The sequence below is a fragment of the Apteryx mantelli genome, chromosome 16 (genome assembly GCF_036417845.1).
Source record: "Apteryx mantelli isolate bAptMan1 chromosome 16, bAptMan1.hap1, whole genome shotgun sequence".
In the NCBI taxonomy this organism is placed as follows: Eukaryota; Metazoa; Chordata; class Aves; order Apterygiformes; family Apterygidae; genus Apteryx; species Apteryx mantelli.
The window spans coordinates 1,557,799-1,578,783 of NC_089993.1; the positions used below are offsets into that span (position 1 = coordinate 1,557,799).

The window sequence follows — 20,985 nt, forward strand, 5'->3', positions numbered from 1 at the left end:
AGCACTGTGGTCCAGCCCTGGGCCAGCATCCCTAGGGACTGAGGCACCTGACAGTCTCTAGCCTCCCCCCCCCCCCCTTTTTGGACACCAGCCATTCATGATGCAGCGACCCAAAGCCTTCCCCCCCCTCCCAAACCCCTGTAGCAGCACAACCAAACCATGCTGGGTCCTGGTTTGGGTTTGCTGGGATTTGGTTGTTGAAGCGAAGAGGGAAGTGAGCCATTTGCTGCCTTTGTAGTTTCCTGCCCCCTCCTTCCCCAGCAGCCTGTTTCAATGACAGACCCTGGCCTGCCCTTTTGGCAGACCACCCGCCTTGTGCTGGTTGTAGGGGCTGTGAAGGCAGAGCCCTGGCTGCCCTGCTTGGTGCCAACCTCGACGCGGAGGGAGAGCAGTGCCAGTAGCAGTCGGGGTGCTGGACTGCCAGCAGGGAGCTGGGCAGCAACAGAGCCCCAAAACTTGTTTTGTTTAAGGCTCTAACCTGACTGCATGTGCACGCACACAGGCAGAGCCCCATATAGAGAAGAGACACATGCATGTACATGCACAAACATAGGTGCACACACACAAATGTGCACATGCACCCTCACATAGATGTGCACATAGGCTCTGTGCACACACAAATGTGCACATGCACGCACATGCTCATGTGCACATGCATACACGCAGACAAATGTGCACACATGCACAAACACGTACATTCATACAGACGCTCACATATGAACGCACACAAAACCATGCATGCACATATACATGCATGCATATGATCATGCACACACACAGATGCTTGCACATTCACACACATGCACACACACATGCACACACTTTTTATTTTTTTTACTAGCCACAGGAACCAATAAGACACTCCTCCCTTCAATTCCACGTGTGCGAGATAAAAAGGAAAAGCACTGCCAGTTCCTGTTTAACACTCTCACAAAAAGATAATGGGAACAAGATTTCCTTTGGCTAAATGCGGCACCCTCCCCCAGCCCCCCCCTTCCCTGCCCTCCCAGCTCTGGTAAATTGAGGCTGGGTAAGAGTTTTTCCAGGCATACTGTGAAATTCATTAACATGTCAGCCCCAGATTTAACTGCTGGGCCTGCTTGTCGTTTGTGTGAAATTTCCCCCGCCGCCCTCCCTCCCTGTTCCCTGCGTCAGCCCTGGCAGCACCACCAGGAGGAAGGTGGGAGCTTCAACTCGCCGCAGATCAAACGGCAGCTGGCTGCCTTGCACCCAGGCCCCTCGCGCACTTTGGCTTTCCAGCCTCGCCTCTGAGGCTGGAGACCCCCTTTTACGGTGTGGGAAGAAAGCAGGTCAGCCTTCTTCCTGGAGCAAGCCTCAAACCCAAAAGAGCCTTTCTAGAGGTTTAAAGAAGTTAGTGAATGCTGGTTAGGAGCCCTGGTACTACTAACACCACATACTCAAACCTCAGCTCCCCCAAAGCTCCCCTGAGTTATGAGATTAGTGTAAAAATCACATGGTACGCATAAGAATAACAAGTTTGGCACGGTGGTGGGTGCCTTCTGGGGTTTGCACCTTTAAAGCTCACTTTTTCTCGGTGCCTGTGAGAAAGAGAAACTCTCAGGGCAAATTCTCACAACACGGCTAGAATCCAGGATGTGGCACTTGAAGAAAAAGCATCAAATATTGCTGGTGCCCTGACACGACTGAGTGGTGATGCTGCTGCACTCGCAGGTTTTGCTGGGGACCTGGAGAGATGTGGCAAAGTATTTCAAAAGAGAGGCTGCTCTTGCCTTATACGGCTAAGAGGATGGGGACAAGAAAGCTGGTGTAATTAGTGTGCCTCCATGTTCCTGAATAAAGGAGGTTACATACAACTGCTGCAGAGGGGCAATTTTTGGATATAGAGGGCCCTAATTCTTCCTTTGCTACCCATGATAGTGAAAGGCCAGTTCGGACATCTTGAAAAGCCAGCTTTGTCATCTTCCTGGGAATCCCTGTGCATCCCTGGAGCTACCCCAGGAGAAACCGCTGCACAAGAAGACAGCTGGGACTATCAAGGTGCAAGGAAGCGAAGCTCTGAGTGAGCTTCACCCTTCAGGTGCCCATCTCTTGCTAACACCCTGGGGTTTTCTCATTCTGGGAAGTGCCTGCAGGCAAGTGTCCTGGAGCAGCTGGAAAGCTGCCCTGCTTCAGCAGCAACCCACTAACCGGACACACGGGAATGATACCTGGCATCACTCTCTGAGGCAGGTTTCCAAGGCCAGAAGCGCATGGCTTAGCACTGCCAGAGCACAAGGCCAGGGTTTCTGCTCAGCTGCCCTTGGGAAAGGAAAACCCACTTGCATCCTCTTGGGAAGAAGAGGGAATCAAAGCTGAGAGGGGATGTGAGGAGCAGGGGAGGAGAAAGGTCATGTAAATAATTCACCAGTCTCGTTGTGGGTCCCTCTGCCTCCAGTTTAACTGGTAAGAGAATAACTGGCCTGGCCTTTTTGCACCAGGGATGCAGAGGGAGAAGCGGCATCACAGGCCCCTACCCTAGGGGACTGGCTCACTGCCTGGGTCCCTTGGTCCAGCCTTGCCTGGAGGCACTTCTGACCACCTTGCTGGCATGTCCTCAGCCCACAAGAGCCCGCCTTTCCCCAGCTGTGAGAGCCTGGGAACCTGCTGGCAAAACCTCATACCCCAGCTCAGGAGCCAAGCTTTGGTGAGAAATGTCTAGCAACTTCCTTTCACTTCTCAGCATCTTTCCTTCCGGCTGTGGGAGAGATGCTGCCCTTTCTTGCTTGTTGCTCCTGGTATGGACTGGGTGTCAGTTCCCCCATCACTGGGAAATGATTTACGGGGAGCCAAAAAGGGATTTGAGTCTGATCCCTGCCAGAGTTCACACTCACATTAACCTGCATGGCATACCTTGTGCTGGGGTAGGAGCTGGCATTGGGACAGACCTCCTACTTGCACCTGCTAAACAGACAAGACCTGGGAGGAAGAGCAAAGCTTCTGAAGGTGGAGGAAGGCCACAGATATCCTGTGACTCAGATAACCTTGCAGAAAGTGTCTAACTAGGAGCAGGCCAGGGCCCAGCTGCAATGCAGTGGTATGCTGACCTGGTTCTGGTTGCAGGCAGCACCATGTCCTTGCTGCATGGATAGACCAGAGCTGCCACCAGGGTCTCAGCACCCAGAGGACAGAGCAGGCAGTGAGGACAAGGCTAACATGGGCTGCAGGTCCTCCTCCAAATGACCACTTTGTGCCCCTCAGCAGGGGCACAAATGAGGGAGCACAATGAGGCTGGTGAGGCCAACAAGAGACTTCAAGGTCACGTGGGTGGCATACACTATTGCAGGGACCTCATCTAATACAGGGGACAAATAGATGATGCTGGAAGGGCTCAGTGCCAGCAAGCTCCCTCCTTTGCACTGCCCCAGAGTCAGAAGGGAAGGCCAGGGTATTCGGCCCCCAGGTTGCTGCAGATGTTGAGCTCACAGGCCAGGAGGGACACAGTCAGGAGACTAACTGAGAAATGCTAGGTCAGAAGTGGAGGCTCCCCAAGCGTGTGTGCCCCATGCTAGGCAGCACAGCAAGGCCCTGAAGGCAGGAACGCAAAGCCTGCCGCAGCCCAGCATTTCCTCCAGCTTGGGAGATCTGGCTGGGTTTTCCCTCACAGCTCTTCATTGGGATGGTGGCTGTCCCCATCTCTGGGACAGGGTTACATGAATACATGTGACTCTCTCCTTATTTCCCCTGAAGCAGTCATCTAGTGCTAATCAGAGCAGACGGGTCCCCCCTTGTACCGGGCTAAATGTTTGTACTGTTCCTCAGAGCTGACTTGGTTGCAAGCTCTGTCTGTCTCCTGTTAATCACTAATTAAAGGCTTGAATGTTCCCTGCTGTTTGGGGTATTAATAAGAATTTAATTGCACAGTTTGGGGCTAATTACGTGGTAGCTTGCTTCTGCCCTTGTACAGTATGCCCAATTAAACAATCATATGATCAATTAAACAATCACAAGATCTAATATTTTGCAATAATAGACTAATTAAACATCGACACCTTGCAATGGAGCAACCTTCTTTACCCTTTTTGATGGTTTTTGAACCCCTGACCAGGCCGCAGCCTCCCCCTTGCCCTGCAGCAAGACTGCCGCACAACCCCTCTCCCTTGCTGGGTGACCTGACCCTACAGCTCTGGATTCAGCCCCAAGGCACCCAGGCACAGGTGAGGCTGGTACCCTACAAGAGCAAATGTCAAGCCTGGGCATGAGAAAATGCAGATGACAGTGGGCACAAGGGAAATGTTTCCTCTTCGCAGAGGTGGAAGAGCCTGGGGTATCAGGGCACAAGTGCGCTTGGGGCAGGAGCCCTTGGCACATGTGTGACAGAGCCAGAGCGGGTGCAGGATGGGCAGTGATGTACCCAGCCAGCATCGCATAGCAGGGTGAGGCCCTTGGGGGCAGGAGGCACCCGCTGTGCCTCTGGGGACCATGAAGCCTGCTTGGGCATGGGATGCAAGGGGGCTTGCCGTGCTGACAAGTTCCCTGGGAATAATTAGTTAATGGAACAGGCTCAGCGAAACCTTAGACTGGCTGCTGCTGCCAGCCCACAGTGGATTTGAGCTACGCCCCTGCTTTCACTGGAGGAGTGCCCGGTTGGGATGTTACCTCCACCCTGAGGGAAGGGGAATCCAGACCAGAAAACCCCCTTCCTCTCTCACCCTAACAACATATCCATCATGTTGGGCAGGGAGAAGCCCTGCCTCAGAGCACTGCAGCCACAGCCTGGAGGGTTTGGGGGCTGTGCGGCCATGGTCATGTCACATGATCTTACACTACCTCCCTGTGTGCCTTTCTGTTGCTGCCCTTCGGCAGGGCTTTGCTTCCCCTGCGTCAAAGCAGGACAGCCCCACTACCCGCTGCACTGGAGAGGACACAGGGCAGGCAGGGTGCGAGTGATTCACACATGGTTGCAGGAAGGTGGCACAGCCAAGCCTGGGACAAGAGATGACAGCAGCACCCCGGCACTACCAATGGGCTACTCTGTGCTGGGCACCTCTCTGGGGTGGTCCCTTCCTCCTCACCCATTAATTACTGCTTAGTTTGTTTTCCCCCAGCAGTGCAGAGGACTCTCACAGAGAGGAACATGTGGTCCAAGGTCGCGGGGAAGATGCTGGACAGAAGGGCCAAGGGCTCCTACCTCTGATACCAGAAAGCACGAGAAAAGAAAAAATTGAGTGCCTGCCTGGGAGAGGCAAGAGCTGACAGCCAGGAACATGAGGTACAAGGCTGATCTTCCCCAGCCCTGTCCCTAGAAAAGGATTCTGGACCATCAGACAGAGCATTAATCCCCTCCATAGAGGCTGGGTTCCCTTGTCGTTGCTCATGGGGAGCCATCTCACAGCCTCTGAAAACAGGCTACAAAAGGGGTTGAATGAGCAGCTGACCCAGGACAGCCAGGAGAAGATGAAGGGGGCTAATTAACTTGCTGAAGCTGTAAGGGTGCTTTGGCCCAATTCCAGCTACAGACTGAGCTCTCAGATCTTCTGCACCTCTTGGCATTAATCCTGTGCCTGCGGATGTGATTGCCAGTAGGCCATGGGCAGCTTGGATCCTCTTCTCATCTGACCATAGGCTGCACCAGTGTAAAACAGCCCAGGCCAGTTCACTGGTTTCAAAATGGCATTTTCTGAGAGAATTTTGCATCCAAGTCACTGAGATAAAAAAAGAAAGAAAACATGTGGAGGGAGGGAAGGGCAAAGGAGATGGGTGAAGCACAGAGGTGCCTGCAAACCCCTTCACCAACCTGGGACGTGGCATTTGTGGGTACTAATGTCACGGATTGATCAGCTGTAGCACCATAGACCCGCCAGCCACTCTGCCACCCAGCCCAAAGTGGAGGGAACTGTGGCCAGCGTGGTCTTCATAAGAGAGTGCAGCCACTTCCCTGGAGAGCCCTGGATCAAAGCAAGCCCCTTGTATTATCCTCTTGCTCTGTGGAGCGGATTCTGCATGCTGGAGCAAGGTTTCCCTTTTGTATGGCGTTCAGAAAAGCTCTCCAGCCGTGGTGGCAACAATGGGAACAAGAGCTCCAGAATTACCAAGGAGTGGATCAATTACTTCCAGTGGCTGCACTGCACTAATCTGTTCCCCTCCAGCCCCGGGTGTTTTCAAGGACAGCCTGCCGACCCAATGACCAGTCTCACTGTGGCAGTGGGAGTCCAGTCCAAGCAACTCCTTGTGCGTAGGCAGAGACCTGCTGCTGCTGTGGGGAAGCATTGCCCTGCCTCCCCCAGGCACAGATGACAGCTGGGACAGGCCCCTCGTCAGTCCATCTTGGCACACCCAGATGCAGCAGGGAAAGGGAAGGCACAGGTCTATGAGAATGAAGCTGATGCATCACACAGGGGTCTCTGGATTTTGGCAATTCTGCTCCCATCGGCTCCTCTGCAGGGATTATTCTTCTCTGTCCCAGGCTAAAAGACTGGGGGCTCAATGGCAGTAGAGGGTGTGTGTGTGGGGGGAGAAAGCCTCTCTCATTCTGTGCCCTTCTCTTTTCCCTGTTTCAAGCAGTTTTTAATACAAATAGTCCTACCTGGGTTTGGCAAATGAAGAAAACCCACCTAAAACAATGCACCTGAAGACAGGCAGCCTCTCCCCTCCCCTCGTCTCCCATCATCCTGATCTGGCTTGGTTCCCCTGGGCCAGCAAGCTGGCCACCAGGCTCCTTCTCCACCTCTCCACCATGCCTTGAACGCCTTCTCCTTTTGGGCAGGGACCATCCCCAGGTCTCCTATCCCAAATGGAGGATCAGAAGTGGTAACTTTTCAGTCAGCTCAGCACCATGGGGCTGCTCCTTGCACAAGGCTGCTGAGCTGGTAGCTGCTTTTTAGTTTTAATAGGCCAGAAATAGCCACCTGAACCCCAAATGACAGGCCTATTTCCACAGGCCTGGACAAGAAAAGCCTTGGCAGCGAAGTGCCCTGGGAGCTCCTGGCACTGTGTTGAGAAGAGAGGCGCCCTGGAGGGTACAAGGTGGGGTCCTGTTTTTGGCAGGACGAGCACATTGCCAGTCAAGCAGGCCTTTCAGGGCACAAGGAGAGTTCTGTGGTGCCAGTGGGCCAATGGCACTCCAGCCAGCCCACATGGTGGATGGACACTGCTGATGCATGACTGTCTTCAGCTTGCAGCATGCCACCTGACAAATCCAGTCTTGACATCCCGGCTGCAGCACCCCCAAACCCTGCCTGCACTCCAAAGTCACATTTGCCCCTGTAATAATGTGGTATGGTGACCACCTCGTCCCATGAACACCATGGCCACCTTATGATGGCCAAATGATGGTCATGCTCTACACTGCTGCTCAAATTTTATCTTTGATTTTTTCGCCTCTGCATTTCCAAGAACAGGCAAAAAGCAGAAAATCTTGTGAAATAACTAAAGCAGAACCAAAGGGGCTCTGGTGGGCTCTCCACCCTGAAATGTGTGGCCACCCCCTGAGTCCTCTCTCTTCCTCTGACACCTTGGGCCAGCTCAGCCTCTGGTGTAAATTCCAGGAAAACCTGGGATGGGTTTTCTCAGATTGGTTTATTTGTTCTCATCTCCAGAGTCATGCATGGCTGTCCCAGTATCATGACATGTTACAGGACATTACTTCATCATCACCCCAGAGCAGTTAGAGACTTTGTGGGGGGAGGGGGGGCAATAGGCAAGGATAATCCCCTTTGCAGGACAGCTCTGAGTTATGCAAGGGAAGGACCTGACCATTGGAGCACCAAGGCAAGAAGCAACAGTCCCAACATGGTCAGAAGCTACAGCAGACCCTTAGCTCTATCTCAAGCAGCTCTCAGGGTGCTGGAAACTACCCTGTAACTCTGCCCCTTGGATCAGCTCTGGACTGCCATGAGGCTTCAAGGATTCCTGGGTCCAGCCTCCTCCTCCTCAGCTCTCCATGTGATGCCGACTACTCCATGTGAGTCTCCATCACAACGGCACCTCACACCCAGGGCCCTCCCACACTGCTCCCATGGGTGGGTTCGGGTTCATCTGAAAGTGATCCAGGCTGGGCCAGCAGCATGGATCCCTGCGCCATGTCCAGGGCTGCATTCGCAGGGGGATGGAGTCAGGGAAACACCCACAGCCTGGACTGAGCAAAGGGAACTTCCCGGGCGGCCCTCTCCTTTTAATTGGTGCTAATTGCTGCGTCTGTTCATGCTGGCTGGGGAGATGTCATTGTTGAAAGGCACAGAGGGGAAGGCTCCGAGAGCTAATCCAGCTTTCAGCCGCTAAGCCCTTTGGAGGCGTGTGATGGAGAAGCTCTTTCAGGTCCCTTCAGAGAGGGCACAAAGCCCGAGAGAGGAAAGGGAGAAAGAAGGCGAGCGAATCAACAGGAAAAACTACTTTCACACGCAGCTCGGCTACAGGCCTTTGTGTGCAGGGCTTGTCAGGGGTGTCTTGAAGGGACCGCTCTGCGCCCCTGCCTCCTCCCAGTTTTTCTTTTCTCTCTCGTTTATCTTTTCAGGCCCATCTGCCAAAGGGGTGACCTCGCTGGGGGCAGGGAGGGCATGCAGATCACCACAGGGATGCTTGGGGAGTGCTGGCCTTGCTCCCAATCCCGTGCAGGACTGCTCAGCCATGCAGCTGGCTCAGCTCGGCCACCTGGTCTGAGGGCACCCAAGCCGTGGCAGCAGCTCTTGCTAGGGTCCGGGCCCCATGGGAAGGATGGGAGGTTTGCAAAAGTTCTCCCCAAATCCAGTTCCTTCTCTGAAAGTATCAGGCAGGAGTCCCCTCTATGCCAGCTCCAGCAGAGTTGTTCTGCTGTAATCACACTGTTTTAACAAAGCATAAGAGCCAGAGGCAGAGGCTGATCTGGGGCAGGGTGGCCATCACGACAGCAGCCTTGACAAGGCAGATGAGGTGGGACATGCACCCAACCACTGCCCCCTCAGTGTGCTTTTAGATCCATCTATCTGCCAGTCTGAAATCTTCCTAGGCTAATCTCCACTGGACATAGACCACTGGAGGAGTTGGAAACGACCAGGGGTGCGGATTTGTTTTTCATTCCAAGTTTTGCTCAAAAACTTATCTTTCTGAGACAAGGGGGAAAACAAATGGGCTGACACACTTCCACAGGGCATATGGTGTTTTAAAATACCAGCTCAAGCACTTCTTTTGAAATAGCTGCCTTTCTGGCCATTCTTAGAAGAAATCTTATGTAACATACATATTTAAGCTGACAGCTGGGATCTCAACAAGACATCGATTAGAAATATTAACAAGTCCCTCTGACCTCTGGCACATCCACTGAGCCTTTCATGGGTTGATTAACGGTATGGCTTCCCCTGTCTCCATCCTTGTGCCACCCTCTGGGACCTGGGTTTTGGTCCAGGAGGAGGTAAGGGGTTGTTTTTCCCTCTCCCAGGAGTTCATAAGTCTCCGGCATCCCCCCACCTATCAGAGATTAGGATAAAAGGCAAAAGCTTCCACAAAAATCCCATAGAAAAAGAAATGTCAAAGCGTGGTGACTGAACAATGTCGTTTTGATATTTTTGAAATGTTTCATTTAGATTACAACATTTGTAATTCACATAAACTTTTTAAAGAACAGATAAGCTAAAATGGCCATGCAAAACACTGTGCCAGACCAAATTTGAATGATAAAATGTTGAAACACGGTATTCCAAATATTTCCTTAATCTCTTGGCTTTTTTTAAGCCACACTGCCTCCTCCCTGACCCAAACTACATCTCAATGGGGAACCTCCATGATTTTTCCCTTGGTCCAGGGGCAACTGGTTTGCTACCCAAGAGAAACACCCCTTTGCAAGCACAGCTGATGCCTCCTCAGCCTGTGCGGACATGCTGAAAAACAGTAATTTTTCAGAGGGTTTTGGTGCTTTGGCTTGTCACTGAATCACTGCAGTTACAGAGGAGATATCCCAAAGAAGAGACAGAGCAGATGCCAGAGCCTTTCTCAGCCCTCCAAAAGAGGGAAGCGCACCAGGAATTTGAAAAACATCTCAAGAGAAGCACAATTCTTAAGTTTGTCACAATCCCGTCACTTCTTTCCTTTGCAACTCATCTCTGGGGTTATGGCCTGCAGGGAGAAAATGAGACAGGGAATACAGAGAGGGAGGAATCACTTACCGAGGCACTCATTGGCCTCCCTGGCATTGGCCCGCTGCCAGGGGCGGTCGTAGTGGAAGGGCTTACAGCGGTCACACTCAGGGCCTTCTGTGTTGTGCTTGCAGTCACACACCAGCTTCTGCTCCTTGTCCTTCACGCAGCGTGATGCGTGCCCGTTGCATTTGCAGCGCCCACCAACCTGCAGCTCACCCACTGCATAGTAATAGGGTGATGAGCCAGTGCCTCCATCCTCCTCTTCATTGTCGCGACTCCCCAGATCACGGAAGAGATGAGGGCGACTGAAAATGACCCGGATGTCAGTGGCTGTCACCCAGTCCTGGAGCACGGGGCTGTTGTCGAAGTCTTGGGCAGAGGGCCGCCCATCGAGGGTGCTGAAGGCAATGAGGCCCCCAGTGAGGGGGTAGAGGTCAGTGAGGCCATCGGTGCAGAGGGCCTCCTGCTCGTTCTGCTTGGTGACAGTGGCTTTGTTGGGCTTGCCATAGATCTTGCGGCACTGAGAGGAGTAGTACTGGTATGGCACCCATGTCTTGCCATAATCCATGGACTTGAAGATGGCGGTGGACTCGGGACGGGGCGAGCAGAACTGGAGACTGACATACACCACCTCGAACTTCTTGCCGAGGGAGAGGGTGAGGGTGACATTCTGGGGTGAGTGGTGCAGGGTCTCCGAGCGCCAGCACGTCATGTTGGAGGCAGTGTTGAGGTCAGTGAGGTAGGCTGGCGGGTGGGCTTTGCGGGGGTCTGAGGCATTGCAGTGCCGTGTCGGAGGCTTCCCGCATGTGCTGGAGGCCTGCACCTCCTTCCCGAAGGCAGCATTGACAAACTCAGGGATGCAGCGGCGTGGAGCACCATTCTCATCGTAGCAAGGGTCTGGGGGTGTCTGCTGGGCCACAAAGGGGTTTACTGTCTGGGAGAGGCCCAGCATGCAGGCAGTGAGGAGCAGGCGCAGGAGCTGCAGGACCTCCATCCTCCTGGGGCAAGAAAACCAGATCCTTCCTGGAGGAAAAGCAAAGAGCGGTGAATACATGCAGCAGCTCATGTCCAGGTCAGCTGGACAGCAGTTCCCACGCTTGCTCCACCTCAGAGGCTAAAACAGCACAGCAAAGCCAGTATGTGGGGGTTGGCAAGGCATGTGGAAGACCCAGATACCTGGGCCTTGATTTGTGCACATCTTCCCATCCTGTTTCCACTGAAAGAGCATCCTGGGAAAGGAGAAGGTAGTTAATTTGGGACATCCTATTTACAGCAATCCCTCATCTATACCTCAGCAGGAATGAAATACCTGGGGAGGTGACAGAACAAGCTGGGCTTAGGAATGAAGGAGGTCCAAACCAGGCACTTGTGCACAGATCTTCCCCAGGACTCTTACAGATGTCTTGCAGATCTTGGGCATGACAGGGACTTCTGAGACCCCCTGAGAGCCTTTTGCAGGGGGAACAAATGCCCAGCATCCTGCCTGCAGCTGCCAGGCTTTTATGTACAGCCCCATACATGCAAGGTAATGTCCCTGAGCTGAAGCAGCTCAAGTCACACAGCAGAGAAGGAGGCAAATTAGCCCAGTGATGCTAGCGTGGCTGGCCGAGACCCCCACTGTGTTTTCCTTTGCCTTTCTGTGACTCTAGAGCGTCAGGTGTCCTTCTTGCCCCCAACCTGAGGCCAGTGTGTTCCCATCACAAATGACGATTGAGCTGCAAAGATTTACTGACCTCTCAAAGCTCCCAGATGGGAGTCAGCCCACCTCTAAATTCTGCAGGCTACATCAAAGGCGTGGGAGGCACAAACATGCCAGCACTGAGGGCAGTCTGCTTGGTGGCCGCTCTCTCTGAATGGGACTTCTGACAGCAATGCTGGAGCTGCCTCCTCGGATGGGATGCTAATCAAGCAATCTCCATCTCTCCTATCCTCTCACCTTGCTGCTGGCTTTCTTCTTCAGCCAGGCTTGCACAAGAAGCATTGGCTGGTTTAGCCATGCCACAGAGGAGGGAATGAGACAATATCTTTTTGACATCCCTTCACCAGTTAAGCCCACTGCATGGGCAGTTTATCCTGCAAGAACATACTCACAACACCTGTCAGAGTTAATGGACAGAGGGAGAAGGGGGACAGGTGAGCCCCCCTTTGCCTGCATGCAAAAACTTGTGCTGGAAAAACACATTTTTTGCTGATAGGGGCTACATCTCTGTAGAATTTGCTGACAGCACTATCCCCCAAGCCCTGAAGTTGTTCAGCAAGATGGGGGCTCAGCCATCATGACTCCCACACCTCCCTGCACTTCTCCTGTGGTCAGCCCCACTGGGAGCTGAAGCAGAGGATTGATCCAGACTTAGGAAAACACCTTTAGAAAGGAGAGTCAGTACTCAGCTCTTCTGCACCGTTTGAGTGCCCCAGGAGGGGCTGTGGGGAGTAACACAGCTTGCTGCACCATAGGGCAGGAGGACCCAAGAGGCTGAGGAGATCTTTAAGTCATGATAGCAACAGAAAGCCCAGTATTGTCAAATCACAGCCTGAAACACTTCCTGTCAGCACTAGGAAAAAGAACAACAGTGAAAACATGTTGTGGCGACATTCTATGACAGGCAGCAGCTCTCCAGGATTAAGTCCAGTGGCTCAGCTGGGGCTCCTGGGGTCAGCACCACCTTCCCTGCTGTTCCAAACACCCAGTGTGGCCATCCAGCTGGCCACAAGCATACCACCTTCTCTGAGGGGATTATGAGCCTGGGGCCGTATCTCCTCTGAGTCACACTGCCATGCTACCAGAGTGTCTCCACTTGCCAAAAGAGATTATTCTGGCCTTGTCCCCAAGAAACTGAGGTCTGGGTCTGGCCCATGTGTTAATAAAAGAAAAAGCAAGAGAAAGAAATCTCAGGGTTTTACTAGGCTCCTCTCCCTGCAGCTGCAGGACAGGTCTAGGTAATGCTGGGTTGCTCCCAGAGGACATGGTACATCACCCAGTTATGAGCTGCTGATGTGCTGTTGGCTTCAAGGATGGATGAGGGATGTGAGGTCATTTCATCTCCCTCTGGCTCTGACCAAATCAGGACTGTCCCATGAAGCAGTGAGACATGAAACAGTCATACCCCATCCTCAGCCTTGAGAGCGGCTCTGTGCCAAGGAGCCAGGTTTCACATTTACTGAGGAAATGTCTTGAGTGCTGCAAGCCACCAGGAGAGGGGCAGATCTTCCTCAAGAAGCCAGGCTGGGCAGCTAGCACTGGCTGCGCTGCCCTGCCTGCACAGCCAAGTGAGAGCCATCCCTGCACTCACTTAGCTGGAGGGGCAATGCCAACTGCTGCCCAACCTCAGAGAGGGCTTGCCTGCAAAGCCAAGACTTTCTGGCCTCTTCTCAATAGCATCAGTCCTTTGCTGAAGCAAGGGAAGGCGGAAGAGACCCCTCCCCCCCCCCCCCCCACATCGTCCCTTCTCCCACTAGTAAATCATTACAGGATGACTTGGGTTTTGCGCTTTGCTCTCAGGAATGAAGCTTTGGCCAACACTAGAGGCACGACTCAATGTGGCAAATCCTCTGCTACTAATTTATAGACCCCTGCCCCCAACACTGCTCCTGGCTATCCGTCTGCCTGTTCCTTCTGAAGGAGGCAGGCGGGGAACAGCCAGTTTGAAATGATCTGGGATTTTTTCCTTTCACAAAAAAAGGAGCTGTCGCTTTGGAAGAAAGCTTGCTCTTTCCTGACTGCCAAACCACTAATGGGGCGGGAAGCTCCTCCCTTTCCAGCCAAGCACAGCCATGCAGCCAGCTCCTCTGGAAAAGCAGAGCTGATGTTGCGACTCCGAGCGAGCCAAGGGGGGAGCAGGGAAAGGGATCTCATCCCTTCCCCAGAGATCTCCCCCAGAAGGACTCCTGATCCCACCACTTCTGTACCATTTACTTGCTGCTTCATCCATTGCTGATGGGAAAGGAGCTATTTGCTGCTAAAACTCAGAGGCTCCCTTGGTGGTCTTTGCTTCTCCCTAGTAGGTGTAGCCTCTGCTATCTGGCAGTGCTGCAGAGCTTTTCAGGGAGATCCCTTGGGCTCTCAGAGCACCAGGAACCCTGTACTCCATCAGTGTAGCAGACACACAAGGGTTGCAGGAGCAGAGGTGGAAACAGAGGCCAGTGTTAAACCACTTGCCCAAAGCCATACTCAAAGGCTGGCGGGAGAAGGCAGGTTCCTGCAGGTCATGCGCTGTCTTCACCCTCTGAGAAAGAGGGTGGGGACATGCCAGTCACTGCAGCAAAGAGCCACTCTGCCAGGCTTGGAGCAAGCAGTGCCGTACCAGGGAGTGCCAACCCTGGCCAGTAGCTGGAGCTGGAGGAGATGTGTCTCATGTAATTCCCTCTTCTTCTCAGGCAGACTGTGATGTGTGTCTGCAGAGGTGTTACCACCCCATCTCTGAGCCCATCCACCAGCAGCTCCTGCACTGGCAGGATCATTATGCTCGCTAGGGCTGGCCTGTTCAGCCCCACTGCTGCAACTCATTCAACCTTGTGTTGGGCCAGAGACTGAGGGCCTTTGAAGTCACCTCCTGCTTCTTGTCATGTCATGTGCAATCCCAGAGCAATACCCTTGCAGAGACAGGGAGAGCAGGAACCAGAGGGCAGCAGTGTTGGGAGATGAAAGACTAGCATGTAGCCGAGAGACAGCAATGGTGCTCAGCTTGGCACTGCCAGTGCCTCACCACCTCCAGTTGGGTTTGCACCATTTGCTGCATCAGGTACGAAAGGAGAGCATCTCTCCAGAAGAAGAGTGAATGGGCTCCCCTGAAACTTTTCCAATCAGGAAAACCAGACCAATGCTCCCTTGGAGGTACAAAGCAAATACTCTCCCCAGCAAACCCAATAGCTTTGTGCTGCACAGGGCAGGCAGAGAATTGAGCACTCCCGGCTGCTAGACCACAGCTAAATCTTATTTCAGGCACTGTGGTGCAGGACATCAGCCAGTCTGTCTGCATCCTGCACCTTCAGTGCTCTCCCACACCAGATGCCCCATAGAGACCCCACACCACCCTCCTGCTCTCTGGCAAACAGGGCTTGCAGTGGCGTGGTTCGGCAGCTAAGCATGTCTGTTTTGCTTGTGCACAAGGGATGATGGCAAGAGCCTTGCAGCCCTGCTGAGATCAAAGTGGGACCACATTGCTGGTGAAAGGGGGAGAAGCCATAGCTGCTGCTGGAAAAGGGGGCAGGGCAGGCACACGGCACAGCGCTCACAGTTGCTCTGGGCCTCTGCCCCAGGCTTACAGCTAGGTAGCAGTTTCCTACCGCTGTTTGCTGGGGGACCATGAAGGCAGCCTGCAGAAACACACTGGAGAGGTCTTGTTCTCTGCATTGCTAACAGCTTCTAGACTGAGCCCAAGTTGATTACGCAGACACCCCCTCTTTCTTGTCCCCCAGCAAGTGCTTGACATTAGTCCCTGGCAAATTAGTAATGCCCTTCCAACCCCCTCCCCCCAACATCAAGCTATAAAGAGCCTCCCCTGCACTGCAGGACAGTGCTCTGCCTGGAGCCCCCAGCCCCACTGGCTGGCAGCTGCCTCCCAGGTGGGGAGACGAGAGTGAGGGGGAGGTGAAGCAGCGGCCATAGGCCTTGCTGAGCAACCAGGCCGCCTGTGCTGGGGAGGGTGAACACTGCCAATTTTAGTCTGTCCAGTGCGCTGGGAACTGTCCAGCAAGAGAGCACAGATCAGTGCTGAATCCTAATGGGACAGACTGTGCAAACCCAATGGGATGGACAGACTGCACAGCCCCACCAGGACAGACCGCAGAGCCCTAACAGGATGGACTGCAGACCCCCGATGGGGTGGACTGCAGAGCCCCAATGGGAGAGACTGCACAAAGCTGATGATAGGACAGACCACACACAGCTCCAATGGGATAGACTGCACAAACCCACCTGGACAGACTGCACAGGTCCTGATAGGATCGGCCAAATAGTCCTGATGGGATGAACTGCGCAAACCTGAAGGGATGGACTGTGCAAACCTGATGGGATGGACTGTGCAAACCCAATGGGATGGACTGCACAGCCCCAATGGGATGGACTGCACAGACTGGGATGCGCTGCACAAACCTGCCAGGAATGTTGGGCTGCTGAGAGCTGAGTCAGCTCAGTGTGGGCTGAGTGTGGCTAAGGGTCTGCCAGCTGCATCCCCAATTACATCTCTGTCCTTCAGCACAGAGGTCCCCTCTCCCTCCCACTCTCAGCCCTGGGCAAAGAAGCTGCGGCTCTTACAGGCTCTTTTTTCCCAAGGCAAGGAGCCAGTCCTTTCTTTCTTGCCCTCTTTCTGCTATGCCAACACTGCTGCCCTGCATGGGAAGGGACAAGCAACACACATTCTCCAGAGAAAGGGGAAACCTGAACACTCACTAACCATGCATCCCAGTGCCCTTAAACCTGCTCTCCCACAGGAGAGACCTACTTTAAAAATCAGTTATATCATGGTAGAACTAGTGAACCTGACTTCCTACAGGTTTGTGTCCTTTGCTGCACAAAGCTCCTTCCCCCCGCCTTACTGGACATTCTCAGCAGGCAAGCGTCAGCAGGTGCTTCAGCTGTTCCCGGACTACCTGCCTTGTGCCAAGCAGCCGAACTTCGTGAGGACAGAGCCAGAGCCTCTGCGAGCCCACGGGCAGAGAGTCCCAGCTCCCATATAGCGCCTGGGACTCCAACTCTCACCTCTCTTCACTCCCTGGGAAAGCACTTGGCACAGTGCAGGCCTCTCTCCCAGCACAGCAGCCTGCAACATGCTCACAAATCCCTTGGCAGTGCCATTGGAGACTTGACCACATGCATATCCGCAGATGCTCAGCACAGCCCTGTGATGCTTCCAGCTCTCCCACTATCCCCATCACACACAAACATGCAGGAGGCCTCTCCCTCCTGCCATGGAGAGAGACCCAGCAGGGTGCAGCCACTTCCCCAGGACCCTGCAGCCAGGGGCCCTAAAGCAGACGCATGGCAGCATCTTGCACGGAGGCAACCCTGGAAGAACAGCCACATGGGAAAACATCTAAGCACACAGGAAAGAGAGAGAGAAACCTATAGGGATCTCCCAGCAGCCAGGAAGATTTTTTCCTTGCCTGAGCTGAAACTACTGGGAGCAACCTCAATCTGCTCCAGGACAGCTCAGGATGCATTTAACGAGGCACCAGCTAAACCACGTCCAAAGAGAAGTCTTTTACTCCCATAACCTCTTCTCTGTTACACTGGCAGCAAGAAGGCATGAGTAAGGCTATAATCAGGTCTCCTACCTGCAAAGACCTTTCAATTCCCCATTTGTTAGTAAATGAAGATGTTGGAAAATGCCTTCCCAGCACAGCACAGTCATCTGCAGTGGGGAACGGGCAGCCAGCAGCCGGCTCCTTTCCCCAGAGCACATCCCACTTTGTGTCCCAAGGCACAGTGTGAAAACACTTGAAAATGAATGAAAGCTCTCAAAATGTAAAAACATCACCATCAGCTGGGATCTGTCAGCAGAAGCTGCAGGAATAAGCCTGAACACTGCTACTAGGCCAGAACAGGCCAGAGCTGGACACAGCTTCCTTGCCTTCAAGCGGAGCAGGGCCCTTTTTCACCAGCCAAAGAGCCGGCCTGATATCTTTACATCAAATAACAGCAAGGGAAAAGCCCAGAGCACAGCTGGCCTCTCACCGGTGTTCACAGAGGAGATGAAGGCCCGTGAAGGCCAGCTTGTTACGAGCAGGGCAGGAGCAATGGGCCAGGGTTAATGCTGCCTTGGGGACAAGGTCCAGAGTGCTGGGGAACGGGAGCATTTTCTGCCCTTTCTCTTGTGGCAGCTGACTTCTGACACCAGCGGAGCAAAGGCTTTTCTGTTCTGTTCCTGGAAGCTCTCCCACAAGTCCAGCCAAGCCAGGGGACCTGGGCAAGGGCTCCAAAAAGTTTAACGCCTAACCTTTAAGGCCTCTGCTCTTGCCAGGGAGCAGTCGCCTGGGAGCCAATGCTCCAGCGCTCGCCAAGCAGTGTATCAGCGCTCCGGAGGCATCGCATGAATGGAAATCATTATCATCTGTGAGACCACACACATGCATACATGCTCCGCACTCAGCTCACCCCATTATCCTGCTGAAAGAGAGCTGGGGCCTGCGGTCTCCACGGGCCTCACCTCTGTATTGGAAAGGAGGGCAGCTGCAATCTGCTCCGTTTTATGCATATTCAGCATGACCCCTGGACTCCCGGCAAGCTGCCAGAGAGGCCCGGGAGTGGGTATTTCTCTCCCTGCTCCCACCTGCCCCCCTTCCATTTCTCATCTTCACTGCCCCCAGTTCAAATCAAATGGAGACACTGTTGACTAAGCATAGGAGAAAGGGGCTGAGTCTGGCCCCATGCATGCCAGCAGCGATGCTGAAAGCAGCACAGGACACGTGGATCTGGTGTAAGGAGGAATACGGGCTCCTGACACACAAGCCTGCAGCAGGGTGGATCTCCAAGCCTGCAGAGATGGCATTGCAGGGGAAAGTGCCCTAGTGTCTTCCTGACTCTGCTGTGGGGTTAGGACCATCAGGTTATCTCTGATGGTCACCAGCTTTCAGCCATCATCAGTGCTCATGCTGCCACAGCAGCTGAGAGAGGCTTGTGGGGAAGCATGTCAGTTTGGGGCTTACCCTTCCCAAGGAAGCACCCGCTGTCTCAGGCCCCTGCTGCGGCTGCACTCCTCCCCAGAAGTGGCTGCATTTTTGAGGTGGGCGATTTCCTCACTTCTCTGTTTGGGGAATGCTAATAGGCTATGTGGTTTGGAAGGAAATCATGATACTTTAACACTCAGAAGTGCTTTTCACTTTAAAAATTAGCTACTACATACAGCACCTCCACACCACTTCTCCTCAAAGTAATACTTTAATAAGCTCGACCTGTGGTGTTTCCTTGCATCCCACACCTTAAGGAGAGGCTTGCTGGGGCCATGCTTCCAGCCTGGTCTTCTGTGGGACTCCCCTTCCCCACTGCCTGCCAGGGGAAGCACCACCTTTGAGAGCAATACTGGGGTTTAGGTGCGTATTTGCAAATCAGGCACCCATTCACATCCCTGATCTTCCCCATTTCAGTGCCAGTGCAGCCCAGTAATCTGGGTGCTTAATGGTCTTGTTCCAAAGATCAAATGCACACAGACAGGTGCAGCAGGTGAGTCAAAAAAGAATAAATTTCCCCAAATAGTGACACCAGGATCTACAACAGACCCAGGGTCACCCCAGCACAGATCAGGGCAGTGGTAGCTTTGCAGAGGTAATTACAGGATTAAGTAGAACAACAGAGAGAGGGAAGGGAAGAGAAGGGAGTTATTAGGCAGATTTGAACCCAGGACCTTTGCCATGCTGGAACAGCCCTCTCCAATTAAAACAGAGAGGGAAACTGCAAGCTGACCCCAGCAATAGTCTGCTCTCCACACTGCAGCCCAGCCACCGCAGTGGGTTATTGCATATCGTTTGCTAATCCGCACAAGAACGCGTTTGAGGCCTGAGTCACGCATTGAAAAATGTGGCTTTAACAGAGGGCAGGCAATTGCTAAACCCAAGCAGCCAGCACTGCATCTGAACTGCCAGGGGAGGGGCAGGGGAAAGCACCCGAACAAAGGCAGGGAAAAGGTGTTTCCCTCCTCCAAGGGACCAACAGTGCTCCCCCGTGGGTCCTTTCTGATGCTGTCAGACTGCAATAAGAGTAAAGGAGACTTTTTTTTCCTCTGGGCCAGGGCAGAGCAGTGCATGGGGTGCTCACACTCACTCTGCCCCAGCAATTCCTGAAGAAAGCACTTGGCCTTATTTGGAATTAGTTTGGACAGGGGATGTCTGATCCCCCTCAAAGTGCTGCTTCACCCTGCACACACACAGACATGAGATCCTAGATTTGCGCACTGGGCAGGGAGAAGGCGGCACGCGGCAGGGAAGAGCAGGCTTGTGCCCACCCCTGAGGGGCACTGAAATGCTCCTCGCAGCACAGCCCTGCCAGGGAACAAGGGGCACGTTTCCAGAAATCACCCGAACAGGGACTAAAGGACCCAAGCACATGAGGCTAAACAAGGATTTAGGGATCAGATCCAAAGTATTCAGTTCTTGAAGGACTGGTTGTACATGAGCTGTGCAAGCCCCAGGAAAGCCCTAGAAAAGCCCTGTAGCCCGGCTCAAGCACAGTCCGAGCAGGAAGGCACTGGGAGGGCTGGAAGGGGACTGTAAGGAGAAGAGAAATGATGTGCTTGCATAACGCTTGGAGAAGGGACCCTCTAGGGTTCCCGGATCCCCGGCTGATCACTGTGCTGGTGCACTCACTGCACGGCAGCACGACACATCCAGGCACGCCACTCGCCTGGTGCGGTGGGCCAGCAGTGGGCAGAGATGCTGAGGCCTGAGAGAAGGCCAGGGCCAACAGCTCACAGAAGCACCCCAGCCCACCTCGCTCCGAGCCCTCTCTCAGCCCAGCTCCTCTCGCTGTGGCCACGCTCAGCCTAGATGTCAGCACAGCTCCCAAGGGAGATGCAGTTGGAGGTAGGAAATAGCTGAGGGCAGTGGAGAAGCTGCGAACGGGTGTGAATGACCAGAGTGTGTCCCTTAAATGGGATACATCTGCTACCAGAACTTGCAGGTTACCATCTCATTATAGGCCCTTTTTAATGAAGGCAAACCCACAACCTTGACACCTGTGTTGAGGAAGTTACCCATTTCAGACCTGCCCCAGTCCCCCATAACTGGGACCCCTCCAGGGGAGCAGACAGGGCCCCCAGCCTCCCCACTGGCCTCCCTCCTCTTTGCACCCGCCTGCGGGTGCTGGTCCCTTGCATGAGGAGCCCAGTGCCAGCTGGGGAATGTTTCGGCCCCCATCCGACAAGCGGAATGCGTCAAGACCAAACTCAGCTCCGGACACGGATAAATCATTCCATGTGTCGCAGGGACA

At 53.7% G+C, this 20,985-nt stretch overlaps 1 protein-coding gene across 3 annotated transcripts in view; it reads right to left on the minus strand.

The window, feature by feature from the left end:
* The window catches only part of NTN3 (netrin 3), a 54,172-nt gene that overhangs the window by 28,725 nt on the left and 4,462 nt on the right, over positions 1–20,985 (minus strand). For 2 of the 3 annotated variants that reach the window (XM_067306423.1, XM_013939920.2), the window contains exon 2: positions 10,095–11,090. In XM_067306423.1, coding sequence (XP_067162524.1) covers positions 10,095–11,061 — 967 coding nt within the window. In that variant the 5' untranslated portion in view covers positions 11,062–11,090. The remainder of the gene's footprint in view (positions 1–10,094; positions 11,091–20,985) is intronic. The other variant, XM_067306422.1, reaches the window with a different exon arrangement.